The 24,197-nt window shown below is 42.7% G+C and overlaps 1 protein-coding gene across 3 annotated transcripts in view; it reads right to left on the bottom strand.

Annotated features, from left to right (window-relative positions):
* Positions 1-24,197, bottom strand: part of HACE1 (HECT domain and ankyrin repeat containing E3 ubiquitin protein ligase 1) — an 83,663-nt gene that overhangs the window by 35,245 nt on the left and 24,221 nt on the right. For 2 of the 3 annotated variants that reach the window (XM_045010417.1, XM_045010416.1), the window contains 3 exons: positions 21,962-22,068; positions 9,033-9,279; positions 710-1,047 (listed from right to left, as the gene is read on the bottom strand). In XM_045010417.1, the coding sequence (XP_044866352.1) occupies positions 710-1,047; positions 9,033-9,279; positions 21,962-22,068 (692 nt within the window). The remainder of the gene's footprint in view (positions 1-709; positions 1,048-9,032; positions 9,280-21,961; positions 22,069-24,197) is intronic. The other variant, XM_045010418.1, reaches the window with a different exon arrangement.

Raw genomic sequence — 24,197 nt, forward strand, 5'->3', positions numbered from 1 at the left:
GTAGCATATTATCAAGACAAGTTCAATCCTTTATGTCAAATAGATTAACAAGAAGAGTTCAGTTATAATGGAGACACTTGTCTACTCACTAGGTATTGGACTGAGACCACCAATCTATTTCACCTGGGCCATTAGGACAGATGTCATATGGTAACAGCTTTTTAGTGTCTGCTAACCTGGGACTGAATTCATAGTGGGCGTGACCTAGAGATGAAAGGTTTTGTATCCCATTACAATTCTCTGTGACATCAAGTCAGATGAGTTCTGCCGCTGGTGCTTATTTTTGCATGAAATGACAGTTCTGATTTTTCTGACATCGAAATTATAGTAGCAGTTATGAAGACAATTATGTGAAACTAGGGAGGACTTCACATGTGGAATATAAAGTGGAAGTAGTTGAACCCCAGGAGATCATGTCTTCCCACAACTATCACACATAATAAGACAAAAAAGGCAAAAACTAATCAAGATACTCAATGTGAGCAGAATTGCACCGAGAGTTTTCATGAGAGAGCAGCAACACTAAGAAAAGGAAGGTATGCTGCATTGTTTAGAAGCGTTATGAAAAACAACAACATACTTGAACAAATGAAAGAAGCACAGAGCAATCCCTTGATTGTCGTTAAATATGTCAGCATGCATATTTTCACAAGAAATCAGACTAATTTTAAAAAATAAAATTTTAGATAACGAGCAGAATCCTCCTTACCCTTGAGGCATCTGACAGGAGCAGCACATATAGAACGCTTGAATGACAGCACTCAACCTGTTTGCTGTCACTGAGATAACATCCTGGCAATCTGCACAAGCTTCCTGCTTCCTGGCAACATTATATGCTTTAGAATCCCCTGTGTCAGTAGATAGCTTTTCTCTGCTCTCAGTTCCTGCAGCGTCAAAGGCAGGCTTAAGAGTAGCATCCTGCTGATTTGGCCCTTTCTGCTTTAGTAAAATGGATGTAATGTTGGCAGAGTCTCTTTTGTTTTTCATCAATTCTGTAGCTATTAGAACTAGCCATTCATCTAATGAGTGCCAGAGTAATTCCAGCGGCTGCAACGGACAAGGAGATGACAAAAATGTAATTGGACATATTTGTGAATATTAGAAATAAGATCACACCATAAACAAAGACAAGTACAGCACAACTTCCATGCAAATGGTGAAGCTGCTAAATTAAATTCTAATAAAGCTCATCTCATAGACAGTCAAGTATTTGTTCATGTAAAATCTTTTCACATATCCATACAGTAATCTAAAAAACCCACATAAAATCAAGGAGAAAGGGTGGGGGAAGGGAATCACGTAGTAGATAAAGAAGAAATATATGATCACCTTGTGTTTTATACCAACTTTAATTTATAAAACTCACACACGTTAGTCCAGCAGTTGCTATGTACATACTACTGACCAGAGGTAGCGCTATCCTAACTGCTATGGTCAGGCAGTGAGATAGAGAGATGAAATTCAAGTCCTAACAATCCTGCATATACTATTTGAAATGTTAGAAGCCTGAACAAGTCTGTTCTTTTTTTATATCTAGATCAAGCAAGCTGCTCCAATAAGGTGGACCCCTGCACCTATACAGAGCCCCAGTTAAGTCAATGGGGCTCTATGCAAGCACACTGACCATCAACATAAAGTTTGCCAGAGCAGGACCAAAATTAATATTTTTATGAGTAGTTCTGCTAGTATCATGAACGTCTCAGAGTTCATATTGCTAATATGATTAATTTCACTGGCTAGAAACAAGTTTATTGGTAATAATTATGCAAGTTTCCCCAAATCCCTTTAAAAAACAATCTCATTCACTATTTTGCAAAACTATTCATAGAGCAGTTTAATTAAAAAAAAACACAGGACAAGATATTTAGTATCTATTTTGTTTAAGACCACAGTTCACTAGAGGTGAACTGAAGAGTATGGAATAAGTAAGGCAGCTTTTGTACGCACACAGGTATCCATCATCTCATCCCTTCTCCCTCTTAAAAGCATTATTGCAGAGGTACAATAGAACCCCATTTATCTGGTCTAACTGGAACCAAGACCAGATCAGATAATCAAAATTCTGGAAAAAAACAGAAAATGGGAAAATGTGATGCTGCAGCACCATCTAACGGCCACAGGAGAATTCGCCTACTTCTGGTCCTGGAGTCCTGGTTGTCTGGTAAATGTGGAGAGCCTGTTAAGGGAGAGTCAGATAAACAGGGTTCTGTTGTACTTGAGAAGTGGGATCTGGACCTCTCCCCTTATAAACTTCAGTCCTCTGTTCCTGCCACTTACTGATATCTGTTTTCGTTGCACCCGTGCTGACAAAACAGTATCCGTATGACACTTCTTGGGGGTCACCTCAACTGAGTGCTTCAATATAGGTGTCATTTTTACCTCAATTACTTCTCACAAGAGGTCAGAAGGTTAGCTTCCCTCCAAGGATGCATGACTGACTTTACCACAAAACAATGTAAGACTTAAATGTTTTAATTAAAAACAAGATTTACTGAATTACATAGAAGTCAGATTAAAAAGTAGCTGTATGCATAACATATATACTCTGAAAGACAAAGCTATGTAGGCATTTCCTCAATTAGCCTTGCATTTCTAAAGCATGCTTTCTCCTAAGTATTTCAGATGCTTGTCAGACACCCTTCTTGATTTCTTAGGACTCCTATTTTTAATTCTCTGTTCCCGTTATGCCCTGCAGGCACCAAATTGGTATTCCTGGAGGTCTGACCCAAAATTCATTCAGATTGTATTCAGAGCAGTGGTCAAGGCAGTTTCAGTTCCTGTTTTCCTATTTCAACATTATGACTTACCAAATGTGAATCCACACACCTTCCCAAAGTGGTCTACATTTTATGCTGGCATTAATGACCATGCCTAAGCAGGATGACTTAGTTGAAGTTGTCACCAAGAAACCAACTTAGTTTGCTTTTAAAAATACAGACCTTACATTCATTCTATAATGAGAAGAATGAATTTAATTCTATTCTATATCCAATATGAATCAGGAAAGAGTAACTGATCTCCATTTTCTCCTTGCACAAAGGGCTGTACTTGACCTCTGAAGGCCCCTTCCAGCCTTACATTTCTATGGTTCTAGCACACATATCAAACATCCTTTGAGTCGCGTCATTTTTATTCTTTGTGTGTCCAGAAAGGCTACTGTTCAGTATCACATGGCACTACCCCTTCCCTTAAACCTATTCATGTTGCCTGTGCAGCACTTTCATTCTCTACTACAGTGGTTCTCAACCAGGGGAACATGTACATTTTTTCAATAATAGCGTGCTGTGACACTTTTGTATTTCTATATCAGATTTGTAAGCAAGTAGTTTAAGTGAACTGAAACTTGTGGGTACGAAAGACAAATCAGACTCCTGAAAAGGGTACAGTAATCCGGAAAGGTTGAGAGCCACTGCTCTACTGACCTGGAATGCCAGAAATCAAACCCAGCTCTCATGCTACCGTATACAGCAATACCTTCCAGCCAACTGACAAATGTTTTCGTTTTAAAAAGGTTTAGAGCAGGGAACCACTAGTCCATAAATAGCCATATGACAACAAAAAAATCATAATTTGATACTAGAAATGAAAGAATCAAATGTTACAGGCTTCTCTGATTAGGAAGGGAGATTATGAAAAGAAGTTCACCAGAAAAAAAATCAAAGACTTTGAAAAAAAAATCAGCAGAACAAGATAATTAAACACTTAATACAGGCACTGAAGACTAAAGAATACTAAGCCACAATTCAGGCATAGCATGTTTAACGTTTATTTGTCCCAGTGACCTCTTAAAGGATATTGCTTTGGATGCACAGGGAAATTAGTCAACAGCATCATCAACTTTGGGCTGTTTAAAGCTTAATCAATAACAAGATCATCATAATTTATACTTCACCCATGGATGAGGCATCTGACCTTGCATATACTACCACCACTTAATTGGATTGCACTGTGTTAGTACCTAGCTGAAATAAGATGAACTAAATCCAATGTGAACTGAATTCGGACCAGGAAAGAGGTATTGCCGTGTTTTTTGTATTTGATCTCAGGTTTAGAAGATGCCCACTCTCAAGGACATGACTCAAGTCCAAGTATCCTGGATTACAGTTAATTTGTAAATCTGGAAGTGTGCAGATCACACTAGGATTTATAGGAATTACTAGCCAAGTTTATTGAGCTCTACAGTCTTAAAATTCTCCCAGTGTTAGACCCAGATAAAAGCAAACTGGCTATGACTTAAGCAATGTAAAACAGAAGTATGTTTGCAGAGGGAAACATTTAGAATAAGCAGAAGTAGTGCCTGCTTGATTTTTTCAAAGATAGTTTGTTCTTTTAGGGTCCTATTGGACCAATTATTGCCTCCAGTTTACAAGGTAGCAAAGGTCATCTACAGTGAGTTTGAACACACATGCAGAACAAGAAGTTCTGTTCCTTTTCTAATGACTACCTCAAAGCAGCAATCTATGGCAATCACTGACAAATTAGAGCTGCAATGTGATGTGGGACCATTACTTCAGTCTTGAATCTGAAATAATTTGAAGTATTCAATGGAATATAATGGAGAGAAGATTAGAGCCTGGTCAAAGTAAACAGAAAAGGGGCTTCTCACAGGTAGACTTAATTTGCGTTAAAAGGGATTTCCTTCACTCTTGGGTTTCTAAACAAAATATATATTAACCAAAGAATTTCTTTGCATAGCCAAAGTTCAGTATAATCAAGAAGTGAGTTTTAATTAGCTAGTGATTCCTTCACCTACGAAGAGGGGCTGATTCCTAGTGCATTCTATCATCTGCATGACACAGGTAATACATCTACTTTTAGTACCTTTGGAATCTCTTAAATGAAGCTTGGCTGGGTCTGTTGTAGTGAGTTAAGGATAGAATCTTGACTATGCCTCCAGTAAGATCACACAGCTATTCTCGTCCCTCAAAGTGTGAGCTTTTTCCATGTCAGCCCATGCTCAGGGTCTATCCAAACTCTTTACACCTCTCCATGCCAGATTACTGTGGCCATTTTTTTATTTAAGTGTTTAAAGCAGGGGTTGGCAAACTACGGCCCATGGGCAACGTCCAGCCTGTCGGACCTTTTAATCTGGCCCTTGAGCTTCCGCTGCAGGGACAGTGCTTGCAGAAGGGGCAGCACCTGCAGACAGGGCAGTGGGCAGAGCTGCCTGGCCACGCCTCCATGTAGGCCATGGTGCTGCTTCTGGAAGCAGCTTGAGGTAAGTGCTGCCCGGAGCCTGCACCCATGACCCTTCCCCATGCCCCGACCACCTGCCCAAGCCTTTAACCCCCTCTCAGCCTCCGAATCCCTCGGGCCCAGCCTGGAACACACTCCTGCACCCCAAACCACTCATCCCCAGCCCCAAGCCAGAGCCCTCACCCCCTCCTGCACTCCAACCCCCTGCCCCAGCCTGGAGCCCTCTCTCACATCCTGAACTCCTCATTTCTGGTCCCACCCCAGAGCCTGCACCCCCTCCTGCACTCCAAACCCCAATTTCAGGAGCATTCATGGTCTGCCATATAATTTCCATACCCAGATGTGACCCTCAGGTCAAAAAGTTTGCTCACCCTTGGTTTAAAGGAAGAAGAGGTGACCGGGACATTAGGCACTCCTGAAAATTATTTTAAAATATAATAAATCATAGAATATCAGGGTTGGAAGGGACCTCAGGAGGTCATCTAGTCCAACCCCCTGCTCAAAGCAGGACCAATCCCCAACTAAATCATCCCAGCCAAGGCTTTGTCAAGATTCCACCATCTCCCTAGGTAACCATTACAGTGCTTCACTACCCTCCTAATGAAAAAGTTGTTTCTAATATCCAACCTAAACCTCCCCCACTGCAACTTGAGACCATTACTCCTTGTTCTGTAATCTGGTACCACTGAGAACAGTCTAGATCCATCCTCTGCAAACACTTGGAAGGTGGTAAGGTGATAGGGAATAGCCAGCATGGATTTGTAAAGAACAAATCGTGTCAAACCAATCTGATAGCTTTCTTTGATAGGATAACGAGTCTTGTGGATAAGGGAGAAGCAGTGGATGTGGTATACCTAGACTTTAGTAAGGCATTTGATACGGTCTCGCATGATATTCTTATCAATAAACTAGGCAAATACAACTTAGATGGGGCTACTATAAGGTGGGTGCATAACTGGATGGATAACCGTACTCAGAGAGTAGTTATTAAGGGTTCCCAATCCTGCTGGAAAGGTATAACAAGTGGGGTTCTGCAGAGGTCTGTTTTGGGACCAGCTCTGTTCAATATCTTCATCAATGACTTAGATATTGGCATAGAAAGTATGCTTATTAAGTTTGCAGATGATACCAAACTGGGAGGGATTGCAACTGCTTTGGAGGATAGGGTCATAATTCAAAACGATCTAGACGAATTGGAGAAATGGTCTGAGGTAAACAGGATGAAGTTTAATAAAGACAAATGCAAAGTCCTCCACTTAGGAAGGAACAATCAGTTTCACACATACAGAATGGGAAGAGGCTGTCTAGGAAGGAGTACAGCACAAAGGGATCTAGGCGTTATAGTGGACCACAAGCTAAATATGAGTCAAGAGTGTGATGCTGTTACAAAAAACAGCAAACATGATTCTGGGATGCATTAACAGGTATGTTATGAGCAAGACACAAGAAGTCATTCTTCCACTCTACTCTGCGCTGGTTAGGCCTCAACTGGAATATTGTGTCCAGTTCTGGGCACCGTATTTCAAGAAAGAAAGTTTCTAGAGTTGCTCTTTCCTTGAGGGGCACCCAGTGGCTTCACCTAGTGAAGAATACATCCACCTGCCTACAAGAGGGAACACTGTTCTCATACAACATCTGTTCTCAGAATTCTGCACTGGTTCAAATGAGTGCATAGCATTCATCCTTTGCACTCGTTCTTCTCACTTCTGGGTGCAATTAAAAGCAAAACCCCAATGGTTTGAAAGCGAGCTACATAAGACTACTCCTTTCATAACAGCAGTCATGAAAGTTAAGATTAACTGGAATCCTAGATAGAGTTCTGCCACTGGCTTTACAGTTTAAGTTAAGGACCTTTGCCTTTAAAAAGCTTACAAGCTAAAGCCTAAATTTAGCAATTTTGAGGGTACTATGGAAGCTATTTTAATATGATTTGACATTGTGCTCATTTCATCTTTAAACTGATTTATATTTTGACTTGTGGCAGTAACTTTTGCTATTGTGGTTATTTCAGAAGCTTGTACTTGATATGTATCAATCGATTTTGGCCCCATTGAAGTTACAACAGGAGTCAGTTTTACCATTGACTTCCGTAGGGCCAGTACACCCAAGATGTATATTTTAAAATGTATTAAATACGTACACATTGTTTGGTACAATTGACAGGTCTAAAGCAGCTTCCACTTGAAACAGTAACCACTGCTAACTGGCAGACACAGTATGACATTTCTTTCTTCCCGAAGGATTAAAGTGATCAGGACCACTACATACCTAAGGAAAGATTAAAGAGGAAAATATCTTCTGGGAGCCAAATACTGTCTGGCCCCCACCAGCTAAGCTACCTGAATACTGAGAGTCCAAAAGGAGCATACTACTTGCAACATGCCACTGAAGACTTTTAAACTAGCCCTCTCCATTGCTAGTCAAGTAAAATATACAACTGGAGATGAGGGTTAACACCTGAAAGTGAAAATTAATCTGTGCTAAAATACCCAGACAGAAAAGCTATCAGAAGCCAAGGCAGAATCCTTTCTTCAAAATTTTAAGGTTTCTAAACGCAAACAAAACAAACTGAGACCCATCATGCAATTCTCACTTTTGCTAATTAGCAAGTTAAGATTTAAAGCCATGTTAGTACAGTACATAGTTAAATATACTAAGCTCATGTATTTGAAAATATAAGTTTGCTTTATAGCGTAAAAAAGCTATTACCAGTGTATTTTGAGAAAGCAATGTGATCTTAGTAATACAAACCTTCCCCACAGCACTCTGCCATTAAAATCTTTGACGACAATAAAGGAGGGCACTGTTTGAATAGAGTTTAGTGATGTTCACCTGCGTATCAAGTTATTCAACTTTAATATTTCAGTTTTAGGAAAAAGCTTGAGTTATATTAGCAATATTTCTTCTGCAGTAGATTTCATATTTCCCAGTAGAGTCACTGAGAAAAAGGACAGACTATTTTACCATCAAGAATTAGACAATATCTGAAACAGAGGCTTTTTAATTTATATATTTTCTCCCCTCCTTCCAGTAGGTGACACTATTCAACAAAATGAAGAATTACAAGGTTTGAATTTTGAGTATTCTTTTTTGGGGCTGCTTTGTTTCTACCAATATATTCATCTCTCAATATACATACCTACCTACCTACCTCAATGCTAACATGATTTTCACATCGAAGAAAATGTAACTCTGATGTGTTTTGAAAAGAAGGAATTTAGAGGATAGCAAAAAAGGAATGCTTTACAAAATAGCAAGTTACACAATTTCCTACTGAAGTATCATATACATGAAAAATATACATTCAGAGGTGAGACTTTTCATTAACAGAGCTTTGTGCAGATGTTTCAAGATACTATAAAGCCAATTAACTTTAAAGTATTCAATAATAAAGTTATTGGTTGAAAGTTCTTAAACAAGGTTACTTCAGAAAAGACTTGGTGATGAAAGTAAAAAGAGAAACAGATTAAATTAATTTAATCTATTTTGAGAAATCAGATAAAAGAAGTGATAAAAACCTTATAAACCTCTAATCATCATATTTTGGATTTACATTAATGCATTCTAGTATATTTCCTAATGTTATAGCATTGAGACTACTAAACCTAAAACAGAAATAAAAACCTAAGATCTACCATAACAAACACAGATTGATAATTAAAGCATTTAAAATGTCTTTAAAATGACATTAGATTATTAGTAGGAGAAATTAAGAAGAGAAAAAGGATAAGTAAGATGTAGGTCAGTAAAAAAATGTAATGTAAAAAAACTGATTACACAAAAAGTAAAGAGGTGGGCCTAGTTTAAACACAGATACGGGTATCAATCAAACTTACTTCCTGTTCATGAGATGTCTGATTAATGAATGCATGCTTTGTGAAATTCATCTCTTTAACGTCTATCTTCCTAACAACGTCATATACTTTTCTGACCTTGAACACCTGACTTCTTGGAGTTTTATTTCCATTGTAGCCCATGTCATTTCCATTATTGGGAGAGGATGGGCCAATGCGAAAGACATGACAAAATATCCTCACGATCCTTAAGAGACTCTTCATTTGAGCTTCATAGTTACTTGACAAGCTGGGGAAAAAAAAATATTGATTTAAGTATTTTTTCCCCTAAATTAAATGATTCAGTATATAAAGGGGTAAACACAGCCCAATGTTTGGGGATTTAACGCTTCTCCAACACACATGGCTAACAAATGATGAACCTATTCCCTAGCCAAAAAGGTCAAGGAACACATGCTGTCATTTTTACTGATTTCTGACCATATTTAAATTCCAGATATTTTGCAATAATAGCTAAATAAAAATAGCAAATACAAACTTTTAGGGTACATTTTGTTAGTGTTTGTATATACCTACACCACTTCTGAAGCATGGGAAAGAGATGCTATCTACAACAGTAAGGTCTTAGCACACCACTAATCATAAACCAAGCTGACTCAAAAGAAAATGTTTTCACTGCTTCCACTAAAAAAAAGTTAAGTGATGAACAACATGCTAGCTAGTATTTTGTCTCAAGTAATACTGTAATAATGTAACATATGTAATAATATTCCAAAAAGTCACTTACTAAATAAATAAAAAGTTTAATACTTGTGTGACTAGATTGGACAGAACTTCAACTGCAGACCAGTATCCTTGCACCATTAGTGTAATTATTAATATATAATCTAGATATCAGTGAATTCATTAAACACCACAGACTCAACCATGTTCAGATTGCTTTCTGTTAACAAGTTGTACAACCAAGCTTCAAGAATTTTTCAAGCCTGGTAAAAAGGATGCTTGTCCTCTATGAAAAATCTGAAGACACCATAACACAGTGTTAAACAACTTCAAGGAGTTAAACTTAGTATCTAACATATTAAAATACAATTGTTGAGTGTCAACTCTGACTTTAAATACAATAAATCAGTGGTTCTCAACCAAGGGTCCACAAGCAGGTTTCAGGGAGTCTGCCAAGCAGGGCCGACATTACACTTGCTAGGGCCCAGGGCAGAAAGCCGAAGCCACACCACCTGGGGCTGAAGCCCAGGGGCCCCAAGCCCTGCCAACCAGTCCTGAGCAATTTAGCTTCATGGGGCCCCCTGTGGCGTGGGGGCCCAGGCAACTGCCCTGCTTGCTACCCAACACTGGCCCTGGCTTTTATATGCAGAAAAACAGTAGTGGCACAAGTGGGCCATGGAATTTTTTTTAGCATGTTGGGGGGGGAGGGGGAGGCCTCAGAAAGAAAAAGGTTGAAAACCCCTGCAATAAATTATACCTTCTAGTTTTTGAGACATGTGTGGTGACATGGCTATAAGAAACCATATACCTGCTCACCTACTATCTTGAAGGGTGTTGTTATAGTGCCCTGACTAGGTTACAGAACTAGTTAATATTAATGTTATAGCATAAGTTGTTCCAATCTATGCAGCATACCAAATAACTCCATACCACAATAATGCCCCAACAGTATTATAATATTCCTTAAAGAAGATTTGTCAGTGAGGAAACAGCCTAGATCTGCTGCAATAGCCTATACATAGTATATAAATACTGGGTATTAAAAGGTCATATGAGCCAGTTTTCAATATTTCTTAAAACATGGTTTGCCTGTGTCACAGAAGGTAGCATAACCATTTTTAAACAATGATAACCTAAACCAGACCAAACCACGTGTAAAACTGGTTCAAGCAACATTAGAGTGCCAACAGCATATGAAGCACTGTACTAGACAAAGACAGCACCTGTTCTGATTTTGATGGGGTCAAAGAGTTCATCCACTAAAAAAGGAAACAAAGAAGGGGGGAACTGCCTTTTTTAAAGACTGCCTTTTTTAAATAAAAAAGTTATTACTAAAATATTTGAGGATTTAAATTAACACTTTTTTGGAAAAGTGATATGTAGAGTTCACATCTTTCCTGCTGTTTGATCTTTGAACAGGGAGCTTTTTGTAAGCCAGGATTAACAAAGAATAGTATTACAACGTGATAGAAAAGGCTGCATTTTCCCCCAGTTAAATTTTTAAAAAGGAAAAAGAAAAACAAATTACAGGTTCAAAATTGTGGTCACCTAAGGCATTGGTCACAGCCATACATTTATCATTTGGGAGATTCTTATCTAGCCACCAAAGTTTCTGAACACAGACATTTTAATTTAAATAATGAGACAAACTTAATCCACCCATGTGTATCAGCCAATGTCCTAGTGTCAATTTTTTCCACATTAGAATTTGGTTCCAATCTTTTGCTTCCCAGGCTGAGAATGCTTCCTAAGTATATGACCAGCCCAAAAGAAGAAATAAGCTAACATTTTCCCTAAACTAGTACACCTCTATCCCGATATAACATGGACCTCGGGAGCCAAAAAATCTCACCGCCTTATAGGTGAGACTGCGTTATATCGGGTTTGGTCTGGTACAGTGTACTGGCAAGAGCCGGTACGCCATGCCAGACTGGACTGGCTTCCCTGGCAGTGATTTAAAGGGCCTGGTGCTCCAGCCACTGCGGGGAGCCCCGGTGCCTTTAAATCACCGCCGGAGCTCTGGCAGCTGGCTCAGGTCGGGATTTAAAGGGCCTGGGGCTCCCCGCAGCAGCCAGAGCCCTGGGCCCTTTAAATCAGCGGTCCCCAACCTTTTTGGCACCAGGGACCGGTTTCGTAGAAAAAAAATGTCCGCGGACCTGTGGGATGGTTTTGGGACGATTTAAGCACATTACATTTATTTTTGTACTTTTATTTCTATTATTGTAATATATAATGAAATAATTATACAACTGACCATAATGCAGAATTAGTGGGAGCCCTGAGCTTGTTTTCCTACAACTAGACGGTCCCATCTGGGGGTGATGGGAGACAGTGACACCCGAAGTGTGTTGCTTATGTCCAGTCTACTCCGTTATCTCGTTTTGGTTGTTGTCACTGCAGAAAACCCTGCTTCACAAAGATAGGATGTTGAAAATGGAAGTAAGCTTTTCAGTGCTTTTGTGGAAATCTCAGGATATTCCGCCTTGACTTTAATCCAGAACGTATGGAGATTTGAAGTCGTCTCAAACATACTTTAAAGGCCACCGTCATTTGTGATCTCAAGCAGTTGATCCTCTTCTAGCACGGATAAAGTCGATTCACCTGGCTTATTCACAAATGGGTCACGGATCCATTCCTTCCCAGTTCGGGGGTCTTTTGTGGTTGGGAAGTAATGCTCAAACTCTTTTGAAAGCTGAAATAGATGATCATGCACCAGCTAGGAAAAAGAAGGCCCTGGCTCAGTCTCTTTCAAAATCTCTGCTAATGTTTGAAACATGTCAAAAATCCCAATATTCACTCGTCGCCCCCATAATTCTAGTTTGGCTTTGAATGCAGCCACTTTATGTGCCGACTTGAACACAGTTGTCGTTCTCCCCTGAAGTGACAGATTGAGTTCGTTGAGCAGGTTGAATATGTCACACAAGTAAGCAAGTTTTATGACCCATTCTGTGTCACTGAAATGTGCTGCCCGTGGTGACTGTTTTTCTAAAAGAAATCTCTGAAGCGGCTCTCGTAACTCAAAAACTCTGGCCAGTGGATCTACCTTTAGAAAGCCATCTCACTTCTGTGTATAAGAGAAGACGTGTGTGCTCTGCGTCCATCTCCTCACAGAGCTGCGCGAACAGACGTGAGTTAAGGGCACGTACTTTAATGTGGTTGATAATTTTAATCACATCCTGCAAAACTTTGTTAAGTTCAGATGACATTTTTCGGCTAGCTAGCATTTCTCTATGGATGACACAGTGCGTAGACTCACATTCAGAAGCGACCTCCTTGACCCGAGTAGTGAAACCAGAAAGCCGTCCAGTCATGGCAGCTGCTCCATCCGTGCATATAGAGACACAAAATGACCAATTCGGTTTTCCTGACATGTAATCATTCAAAGACTTGAATAGTTCTGCAGCTGTGGTGTTGGTTGGCAACAAAAGCGCACATAATATATCCTCATGCACATCCTCCTGAAAAATATATCACACAAAAACAAGCATTGTTGCCTTGTTGTCAACATCGGTAGACTCGTCAACCTGGATTGCGTACCACGGTGACTCATTCACCCTCTCTAACAATTGTGCCTCAATATCCTCTGCTATTTCATCAATTCGTCTAGTTATGGTGCTAGCCGAAAGAGGAACACGTGCCACCTTTTGAACTACAGCCTCTCCTAAAAGTTCACGACAAATGTCCTTAGCAGCAGGCAGGATCAACTCTTCACCAATAGTAAAGGGTTTCTTAGCTTTAGCAATGCGGTTAGCCACTAAGAATGATGCTTTCAGTGCAGACACATTTGATGAAGTGGTGGCCTTCAGTAATTGCTTCTGTTCTTCGTGTTCACGTTTTTTTCTTTTGAAAAACTCCAAAGGCTTGTCTTTTAATGCAGGGTGCTTGGTCTCCATGTGGCGAAGCAGTTTTGAAGGTTTCATGGCTTCGTTGGATAGCCGGTCGCCACATATTATACAAAGCGGGCGTGGAGAATGAGAGTCACCTGTTGCAATGAACCCGTAATTTAAGTAGGACTCTTGGTATTTTCTTTTAAATGCAGCTTTCTTTTTGTTGGCCGTCTTAGAGTCTTCTGCTGTCTCATCATTGGGTCTTTCCCCCTTTTCAAAGAAGCTTTGCAGCGACGTTTGTTTTTTACTCATTTTGGCAAGGATTAGCTTGTGGGCTTACCAAAACTGTGCGGGAAAGAGGCACGGACGGAAGTGGTAAATAAAATAATGGGCGGGCCACATGCGGACTAATATAAGTGTCGGATTCTGACTTAAAGCCTGCCACCAGATGCAGCTGTACAATTGAAGTACATCAACTCACTTGCCACTATAAAGCCTGCCACCAGATGCAGCTGTACAATTGAAGTACATCAACTCACTTGCCACTATAAAGCCTGCCACCAGATGCAGCTTAATTGTCACTTGCCACTCACTGATAGGGTTCTGATATTAGTCTGCAAGCTATTGATTTATTATGGTCTCTGTGCAGTGAAACCTCTGCTAATGTAATCTGTTTTTGCAGCCGCTCCCCAGCGCTAGCATCATGGCCTCAGCTCCACCTCAGATCATCAGGCATTAGATTCTCATAAGGAGTGCAAAACTCCCTCCATCGCATGCGCAGTTTACAGTAGGGTTCGCGCTCCTATGAGAATCTAACATCTGACAGAAGGCGGAGCTCAGGCAGTAATGCGAGCGACGGGGAGCAGCTCTAAACACAGATGAAGCTCTGCTAGCTCACTCACCGCTCATGTCCTAGCCGCTCATGTCCTGCTGTGCACTCGGTTCGCGGCCCGGTTCCTAACAGGCCATGGACCGGGACCGGTCCGCGGCCCGGGGGTTGGGGACCCCTGCTTTAAATCACCACCGGAGCTCTGGCAGTGGGGCTCGGGTGGGGATTTAAAGGGCTTGGGGCTCCACACGAATTCAGATATAACGCAGTAAAGCAGCGGGGCTCGGGTGGCTCTTTAATGGGTCCGGGGCTCCCCGCTGCTTTACCGCGTTATAGCCGAATTTGTGTTTTATCAGGTTGCATTCTAACAGGGTAGAGATGTATTAATGAACCCTGGATTGCGTTCCATCCAGTCCTTCTCTGCAAAAAAGTATCCCACCACATCTACTGTATGTGTTACAGAAAAGCTATACCAGATATGCTGAGTATTAAAAAGATACTACTTACATTGCTCCACCTGCAAAACTAGCCTCCCTTAGTTACAAAGAAGGTTAACTATACAAGCAAGAGCACACACTGTGAGGTGGAGAAGTATTATCTGCATTTTACATACGGGGAACCAAGGCACAGAGATTCAAGTGCAACTTGAGACCACCGCTTCTTGTTCTGTCATCTGCTACAACTGAGAACAGCCTAGCTCCATCCTCGTTGGAACCCCCCTTCAGGTAACTGAAGGCTGCCATCATATCCCCCCTCACTCTTCTCTTCTGCAGACTAAATAATCCCCGTTTCCTCAGCCTCTCCTTGTAAGCCATGTGCCCCAGCCCCCTAATCATTTTCATTGCCCTTCACTGGACTCTCTCCAATTTGTCCACATCCATTCTGTAGTGGGGGCACCAAAACTGGATGCAATACTCCAGGTGTGGCCTCACCAGTGCCGAATAGAGGGGAAATAATCACTTCCCTCGATCTGCCGGCAATGCTCCTACTAATACAGCCCAATATGCCATTGGCCTTCTTGGCAACAAGGGCACAGTGTTGACTCATATCCAGCTTCTAGTCCCCTGTAATCCCCAGGTCCTTTTCCGCAGAACTGCTGCTTAACCAGTCAGTCCCCAGCCTGTAGGGGTGCATAGGATTCTTCCTTCTTAAGTGCAGAACTCTGCACTTGTCCTTGTTGAACCTCATCAGATTTCTTTTAGCCCAATCCTCCAATTTGTCTAGGTCACTCTGGACCCTATCCCTACTCACCGCCGTGTCTACCACTCCCCTCATCTTAGTGTCATCTGCAAACTTGCAGCAGGTGCAATTAATCACATCATCCAGATCATGAATGAAGACGCTGAACAAAACCAGCCCCAGGACCAACCCCTGGGGCACTCTGCTTGATACTGGATGCCAACTAGACATCAAGCCGTTGATCACTACCCATCGAGCCCGACAATCTAGCCAGCTTTCTATCCATCTTATAGTCCATTCATCCAATCCATATTTCCTTAACTTGCTGGCAAGAATACAGTGGGAGACCATATCAAAAAGTTTGCTAAAGTCAAGATATATCACATCCACTGCTTTCTCCGTATCCACAGAGCCAGTTATCTCATCATAGAAGGCAATCGGGTTGGTCAGGCATGACTTGCCCTTGGTGAATCCATGTTGACTGCTTCTGATCACCTTCCTCTCTTCCAAGTGCTTCAAAATTGATTCCCTGAGGACCTGCTCCATGATTTTGCCAGGGACTGAAGTGAGGCTGACTGGTCTGTAGTTCCCCGGGTTCTCTTTTTTAAATATGGGCACTATAGTTGCCTTTTTCCAATCATCCGAGACCTCCCCCCGATCGCCACGAATTTTTAAAGATAATAGCCAATGGCACTGCAATCACATCAGCCAACTCCTTCAGCACCCTTGGATGCATTAGATCTGGACCCATGGACTTGTGCATGTCCAGCTTTTCTGAATAGTCCTTAACCTGTTCTTTCACCACTGAGGACTGCTCACCTACTCCCCATGCTGTGTTGCCCAGTGCAGCAGTCTGAGAGCTGACCTTGTCTATGAAGACTGAGGCAAAAAAAAGCATTGAGTACTTCAGCTTTTTCCACATCATCTGTCACTATGTTGCCTCCCCCATTCAGTAAGGGTCCCACACTTTCCCTGACCACCTTATTGCTAACATACCTGCAGAAACCCTTCTTGTTACCCTTCACATCCCTTGCTAGCTGCAACTCCAATTGTGCCTTGGCCTTCCTGATTACACCCTGCATGCTCTAGCAATATTTTTATACTCCTCCCTAGTCATCTGTCCAAATTTCCACTTCTTGTAAACTTCCTTTTTGAGTTTAAGCTCACCGAAGATTTCACTGTTAAGCCAAGCTGGTCGCCTGTCATATTTGCTATTCTTTCTGCAATTCGGGATGGTTTGTTCCTGCGCCCTCAATAAGCCTTCTTTAAAATACAGCCACCTCTCCTGGACTCTTTGCCCCCTCATATTAGCCTCCTAGGGAATCCTGACCATCAGTTTCCTAAGTGAGTCTAAGTCTGCTTTTCTGAAGTCCAGGGTCTGTATTTTGCTACTCTCCTTTCTTCAGGATCCTGAACTCAACCATCTCATGGTCACTGCTGCCTAGGTTGCCAACCACTTCTACTTCCCCTACCAATTCATCCCTATTTGTAAGCAGCAGGCCAAAAGGAGCATGGCCCATAGTCGGTTCCTTCAGCACTTGTACCAGGAAGTTGTCCCCAACACTCTCCAAAAACTTCCTGGATTGTCTGTGCACTGCTGTATTGGTCTCCCAGCAGATGTCAGGGTGATTGAAGTCCCCCATGAGAACCAAGGCCTGTGATCTGGAGACTTCAGTTAGTTTTCTAAAGAAAGCCTCGTCTATCTCATTCTTCTGATCTGGTGGTTTATAGCACATGCCCACCATGACTTGTTGCTCTCACCTCTTAACTTAACCCAAAGACTCTCAACAGGCTTTTCTCCAGTTTCAAACTAGAGCTCTGAGCAATCATACTGCTCTCTTACATACAACACAACTCCTCCACCTTTCCTCCCGTACCTGTCCTTCCTGAACAGTTTATACCCATCCATGACAGTGCTCCAGTCATATGAACTGGCCCACCAAGTTTGTTATTCCAATCACATCATAGTTCCTTGATTGTGGCAGGATTTCCAATTCTTCCAGCTTCTTTCCCAGGCTTCTTGCATTTGTGTACATGTGTGACAGTGCCACCCATAAGGCTTTACAGAAATATGCTCATGGATGTACATATATAGAACATAACTGGAATGTATTTTATGCTACATATGCCATGTAACATCTCTGTAAAGATTATGATCTACTGAATCTATTAATCCTATTGTATGCGTGTATCATTTTTTGTATTATAAATATTTATAAATATTGCCTGCATACTTGTTTGATTGTAAGTAGGCTGTACTGAAGCAGTTGGTCAGCTTCCTGAGAAAAGACTATTCTCAGTTAGTGCCCAATCAAGAAATACTTAAGCCAACAATGAACTTGAAGACACCAATTCACATCTAGGCTTTCCTAGGAATGTGGCTTGGCTGGTAAGTAACTCGGTCATGCATGGACATGTAACTTGCCCAGGTGACTCCTGGCTTGACTTTGCATAGGAGAGCCAGCATGAGTAATCCCCTAGCTACCACCTGAGCTGGAACAAGGGCTGTACCAGGGGAAAGGATTGTGCCCAGACTAAGAAGGGCATCCAGTCTGTGAAAAAAAACGTATTGAAACATCTTTCAGGGTGAGATTATCTGTACTCAATTGTATTACTGTATTAGGCTTAGAGTTGCGTGGTTTGTTTTTGGTTTTTTTGGCTTGGTAACTCACTTTGTTCTGTCTGTTACTACTTGGAACCACTTAAATCCTACTTTCTGTATTTAATAAAATCACTTTTTAATTATTAACTCAGAGTATGTGTTAATACCTGGAGGCAAACAGCTGTGCATCTCTATCAGGGTTATAGAGGGCGAACAATTTATGAGTTTACCCTGTATAAGCTTTATACAGGGTAAAATGGATTTATTTGGGTTTAGACCCCCATTGGGAGTTGGGCATCTAAGTGTTAAAGACAAGAACACTTCTGTAAGCTGCTTTCAGGTAAGCCTACAGCTGTTAGGGAATGTGATTCAGACCTGGCTCAAACCAGGCAGGGCACTGAAGTCCTAAGCTGACAGGGCAAGAAGGCAGGGGCAGAAGTAGTCTTGGCACATCAGGTGGCAGCTCCCAAGGGGGGGGTTCTGTGATTTAACCCGTCACAACAGGCCCCTTAAGAAAACTAGCCGATTGCCCTACTTTTTCAGTAAGAATCAGGAGGCTTCTTGTCTTGTATGCTCCTCCTTGTGTTTCCTCCTGGTATCCCACTCCCCCACTTACCTCTGGGCTTGGGTCACCATTCCCCAGCGAACCTAGTTTAAAACCCTCCTCACTAGGTTAGCAAGCCTGCTTGCAAAGATGCTCTTCTCTCTCTTCACTAGGTGGATCAAATCTCTTCCTAGCAATCCCTCTTCCCGGAACATCCCATGGTAGAAAAATCCAAACCCCTCTCTCCGACACCACCTGCGTAACCACGCATTCACCTCCACAATTCGACAGTCCCTACCTGGGCCTTTTCCTTCAACAGGGAGGATGGTCGAGAACATGATTTGCACCTCAAACTCCTTTATCCTTCTTCCCAGAGCCACGTAGTCTGCAGTGATCCGCTCAAGGTCATTCTTGGCAGTATCATTGGTGCCCACATGGACAAGTAGGAAGAGTAGCAGTCCGAGGCCTTGATCAGTCTCGGCAAACACTCCGTCACGTCCTGGATTCTAGCTCCAGGCAAGCAGCACACTTCGAGTCTCCGGTCTGGGCTGCAAATGGATGACTCCGTCCCCCTTAGGAGGGAGTCCCCAACCACCACCACCCGTCTCCTCTTGAGAGTGGTGGTCATGGAACCCCCATCCCTAGGACAATGCATCCCATGCTTCCCCGCTGATGGGATTTCCTTCTGACATCTTCCCTCAGAGGGCTCTTCCAAATCCTTCTCCGCAGTAGTACCTGTGGAGAGAGCCTCAAAACGGTTTCGCACCTCTATCTGCATTGGGGGTACATAGGTTCTCCTCTTTCTACTTCTGGAGGTCACCTGCTGCCAATACTCTTCCTCATTCTGTACCTCACTCTGATTCGTCAGCATGTTTTGCTTCCAGAACCAAACACTGACTTCTATCCAAAAAAACCTCATTTTCTCTGATGCAACGCAGCGTTGATACTTGGTTCTCCAGTCCTCTAACCTTCTCTTCCAATATGGAGACCAGCTTACATTTCATACAGACAAAGTCACATCTGTCTTCTGGGAGAAAGCCAAACATGGCACATTCTGAGCAGGTCACAACAGCTGATTGCTCACTATCCATGTCTTCCTTCTAAAAGGCTCCTCAGATGTTGTATGTAATGCTCACAGGAGCCTGTAAAGCAAAAACACTCTGTGTGACCTCCCCGCAGGCGAACCCCAGGCAAACTCACTCTGTTTTCCTGTCCGCTGTTTGCAACTGGCTGCCTTTTTATAAGGCTGCTGGCTCGAAGCAGGTGGCCTGGCTCAAAGCCTGCTCTCCAATCAACCACTCAAGGCCCACCTGGAACAAAGCACTCCCAATTCACACTTTTCAAACACCCACACAGTCAAACAATCGCACTATTCTGCCTTGTAGAAGCACTTATGTTAGGGCGACATTTAGCTGAAGGAACATGAAGCAACAGTTTTAGCTAAACTTTGTAAAATGGCAGACATGGTCTGTGACATTACACCCCATATTCTTCATAGAAATATTGTTATGATATGAATATGGCATAACTAAGATATGTTTTATGCATGATGGGTCTTGTGAGATCATTGGAAAGGTTATGATTTACTGAATGTGATTAGCCAATTCATACGCATGTATCATTTCTGTATCTAAAGTTAGGAATATGGACTATATCAATTGCAACTGGGTGTGTATTTGGAAGATGGCCTGTTGTGTGAAGGGTATCAGATTTGATGGGCCATTAGGAAGAAAGAACAAGACTGTGAAGATACTAATCTCTCTCCTTCCTGAGAAGCATCCTGGGATGTAGCTGTGACACTACTAGGCCAGGTGGTCTTGTCACCAGACACTAAACATTATCTTGGACGTCTTGTAACTTTCCACTAAAAGAAGGAGGGCAGGGGGGCGTTTTGGGAAACAAAAGATTCCGCCCTCATGTAAATCTTATTGAAGGGTGGGGAGGTGGCCAAACTGGACTCTACTCCATTGCCTGCCTAAGAAGAAAGACAGCTAAAGACACTTGAAGGGAAGGCAAGGGGGGAGTCCAGACTGAGACAGGAGTCCAGTCTGAAAAGAGGTATAACTGGAACTCTAAGCTACAGAAACTTTGCAACCTGCCTAAACCAACATTTAGGGTAAGAAATTACATTTTGTAACCTGTTTCTTGAGTGTATTAAGCTTAGCTTGCATATTTTGTTTTATTTGCTTTGTTCTGTTTGTTATCTTATACTCCCTTAAAATATACCTTTTATAGTTAATAAATTTGTTCTATTATTAAACCCAGCTTGTGCAATTTCTAAAGTGGGTGGTTGCAGGGGGGGCAAGAAGTTGTGCATCTCTCTTCACATTGAGGGAGAGGGAGATTTTTATGAGTTTGCACTGTGCAGATCCTTCTATACAATGCAAGACACTATTATTTTGGGTTTATTCCCCAAAAGGGGTGTACACATGAGTGCTGAGTGAATCCTCACACACAGATTTGACTTTGGTCCGTGTCCGCAGCTGCGTGTGGCCCTACCTATGTATGTGAGCTGCAAGAGGCCGGAGAGCCTAATTCAGCAAACCAGAGACAGGGAGTTCAGGCTAGTGGAGCAGGAGGAGGGTCTTAGTGAAACCATAGTACATCAGGTGGCATCCCAAAGGGGGGTCTAACCCATCACACAGTCATTAAGGATTCTTAAGACACATGGTTGACTATCATCCACGCAGGTACACAAGCTAAGATTAAAAAGGTACAAATGAGATGACTAGGAAACAGGCAGCAGGAAAGGGCCAGGAGGTGGTATATGGCTTTCACAGCTCAGCAGACAGCTTACAGAATCTGTCCAACAGTTGAATTTGGATGATCTTGACAACCAAACAAAATGCATTAGCCCATAATAAACCCATCCTAAAGATGTACTTACCCAAAATCTCAAAGAATGACTATGAGCCCCATGCTTTGCAGCTTACTACCTGACCCTAATCTGCCCTTTCAACTGAAAAGAAGTGGCAGAAAACTCCACTAGATCCTAGATCTGGCACTGCAGAGCCTCAGAAATCATAATGCCTACCTGATCTCCACTAAAAAAAACTGGACTGTTTCTTTTAAAGAACCTTTTAAAATGCATATGAAAGCCCCACTAGCTTGGCCTTTCTTCAAATGTTTCTATCATGTATGACTGATATGTGTTTTCCATGCCAGCCGAGTGAGAAATCAAGAGAAAATGAATATTCTGTTCTTGATATAACAAGCGTCTTTAAACTATTTTTTATTACTGACCTACTTGCATATTTTGACACTTACCTCAGTAGTTTGTGACCATTTGTTGTAGCAACTTCAGCAAGGCTTGTTAGGATCTTAAGGTACTGGCTTTCACTCTGCTGGGACAAGTGTTCTAGAACTTGCCGCAACTGGATATGGTAAAATAAAGTAGATAACATGCGATATTACTAAGTGTTCTATTACAGATTAATCGAAAACATAACATACAGCTAGGTGAGGCAGGAACCCCATAGAAACAGTAATATGTATGTGCCCAACCATTTCATAATTAGCACTAATACTCAGTAAGATCTTTTAAACTGAAAATCTATTCAAAAATGTATATTTTAGAAGTTAGCTTTTGTATTATAGGACTTGAGAATATAGTATGAATAAATGCTCTGAAAGTACTAATAAAATTCATCATTAAGCAAAGTGCCTTTTTTTTTGGTAAGAATGCAAATTCAAGTCCAGCACAAGCTTCATCACTCTGCCAATATGACTAAATTTCTTGATTTGTTCCTTTGCTGCGCTATAATGTTATACCAATAGCCTGGCTGATCCCAAATTTTGAATCTCAACCTAACTTTCACTACCTCCATTCTTATTCAAATAGTGATGAGCTCCAAAGTCCAAATTGTGCTAACCACTTAAATTCATTCCTCCTCTTCCTTGCTAAACAACTTTACTTCTCCCATGCACACTTATCTTGCCAACATCCAAAGTCTCTTCTCTACCTTCAATTCCTCCTTTCACCCCTCACTGTCCAGGACCTTGAAAGTTTTCCCAGTCACAAAAATCTTCTAACTTCTATCTGTGCTCTTCACTACATCTTTTTATGCCTGCTGTCATCCCTTGTTACTTTTCCTATTCCTTTCTCTTCATGCATATTCTTGCATCCATTCCCAGTCCCCCCAAAAAAATTTTCCTCCAACCTAGCCCAAAAGAATCTTCAGCCCTGCTGAGCTCAGCTGTCAGCCCTCTTCTTTTCATACAGACCCCAGTTGCAGCTTCTTGCCTTCATGCACACCGGGGGATTTCTGGTAACCATTCAAATGAACAGTCTGTGTCAGGCCTACCCTCCTGCAGGGAGTCTCTGACACATTACAGTCTCTAGTCATTTTCCAACCCTAGCCAGGTTTCTTGCATGATGTGGTAGCTGCCAGTCTACTCTTATTCCAGCTCAGCATCCCGCTGAGCTGTGTTTCTTCCTTCCAACTCCTCCTTCCAGCCTGACACCCAGGCTGAATGGGGTCACTGCAGCTTATTAACCCTTTCCTGGCCAAAATGGGGTTTGTATAATCCATCACAGCTACTTTATTCTGAGGACCCAACTTTGGAGTGGGTAGGTGGGCTGGGTGACTGACCCTGGCGCCTTGCTGAGCAGGGTGTCCTGTTCCTGCTCCCCCTGCTGCTCCATGGCCATCTGCAGCCACCGCTTCTCCTGCCTCCATCTAAGCTTGGAGCTGCCCTGGCCAAGCTGCTCCTGAGACCCTCCTGTCTGCTGTGCAGAGCACAGGTGGGGGGCTGATTTTAGGGTGTCCTCATCTCCCCACCCGTATACCCAGTTTCCATTGAGCTGGAGTGGGGGGCAGGAGCCTGTGCAGCTGCCTCTGAGTCATAAATAGGGCCCTACCAATTTCACAACCTGAAAAACTTGTCAGGGACTGTGAAATAAGCCCTTCACAGTGAAATCTGATCTCCCTGAAATCAGCTGGGCTGGGGAGGGACAGGACTTGTCCTTCCCCTTCACAGCTGTTATCAGAGGGAGATCAGACACACCTCCACAACACCCTCACTTCTCCACTGCAGCAGCCCCAGAGCTGGGCTGGGGGCTGTCTCCCCCCTGCAGCTCTTGCCCAAGGTCAGGGCACCCAGGCTGGCCTGCCCGGACTCGGGGCTGCCACCTCTGCCCCCCACAGCGGCTCCTGCTGGGACTGGAGGCAGACGGGCTCCAGATGGGACTCGGGGCTTCCACTCCCTGCAGCTCTTGCCCAGGCTCAGGAACCTGGGTTGAGGGCTGCCACCCCCACAGCTTCAGCCCCCACAACTCCTGCCAGGCTCAGGGCCCCCCCGCCCCACCTCCTTGGCTCCCACCTGGGCTCAGAGCCCTCGGCTGGGGGCTGCCACTCCTCGCTGCTCCAGCCAGGACTCAGGGCTTTCACCCCCGACAGCTCCTGCCTGAGCTCCAGGCTTCTGCCCCCTGTGGCCGTGAAATTGACCAAAGTGAACTGTGAATTTGGTAGGGCCCTAGTAATGAGTGGGAGCTGCTGGCTGC

Source organism: Mauremys mutica, chromosome 3 (genome assembly GCF_020497125.1).
Source record: "Mauremys mutica isolate MM-2020 ecotype Southern chromosome 3, ASM2049712v1, whole genome shotgun sequence".
In the NCBI taxonomy this organism is placed as follows: domain Eukaryota; kingdom Metazoa; phylum Chordata; order Testudines; family Geoemydidae; genus Mauremys; species Mauremys mutica.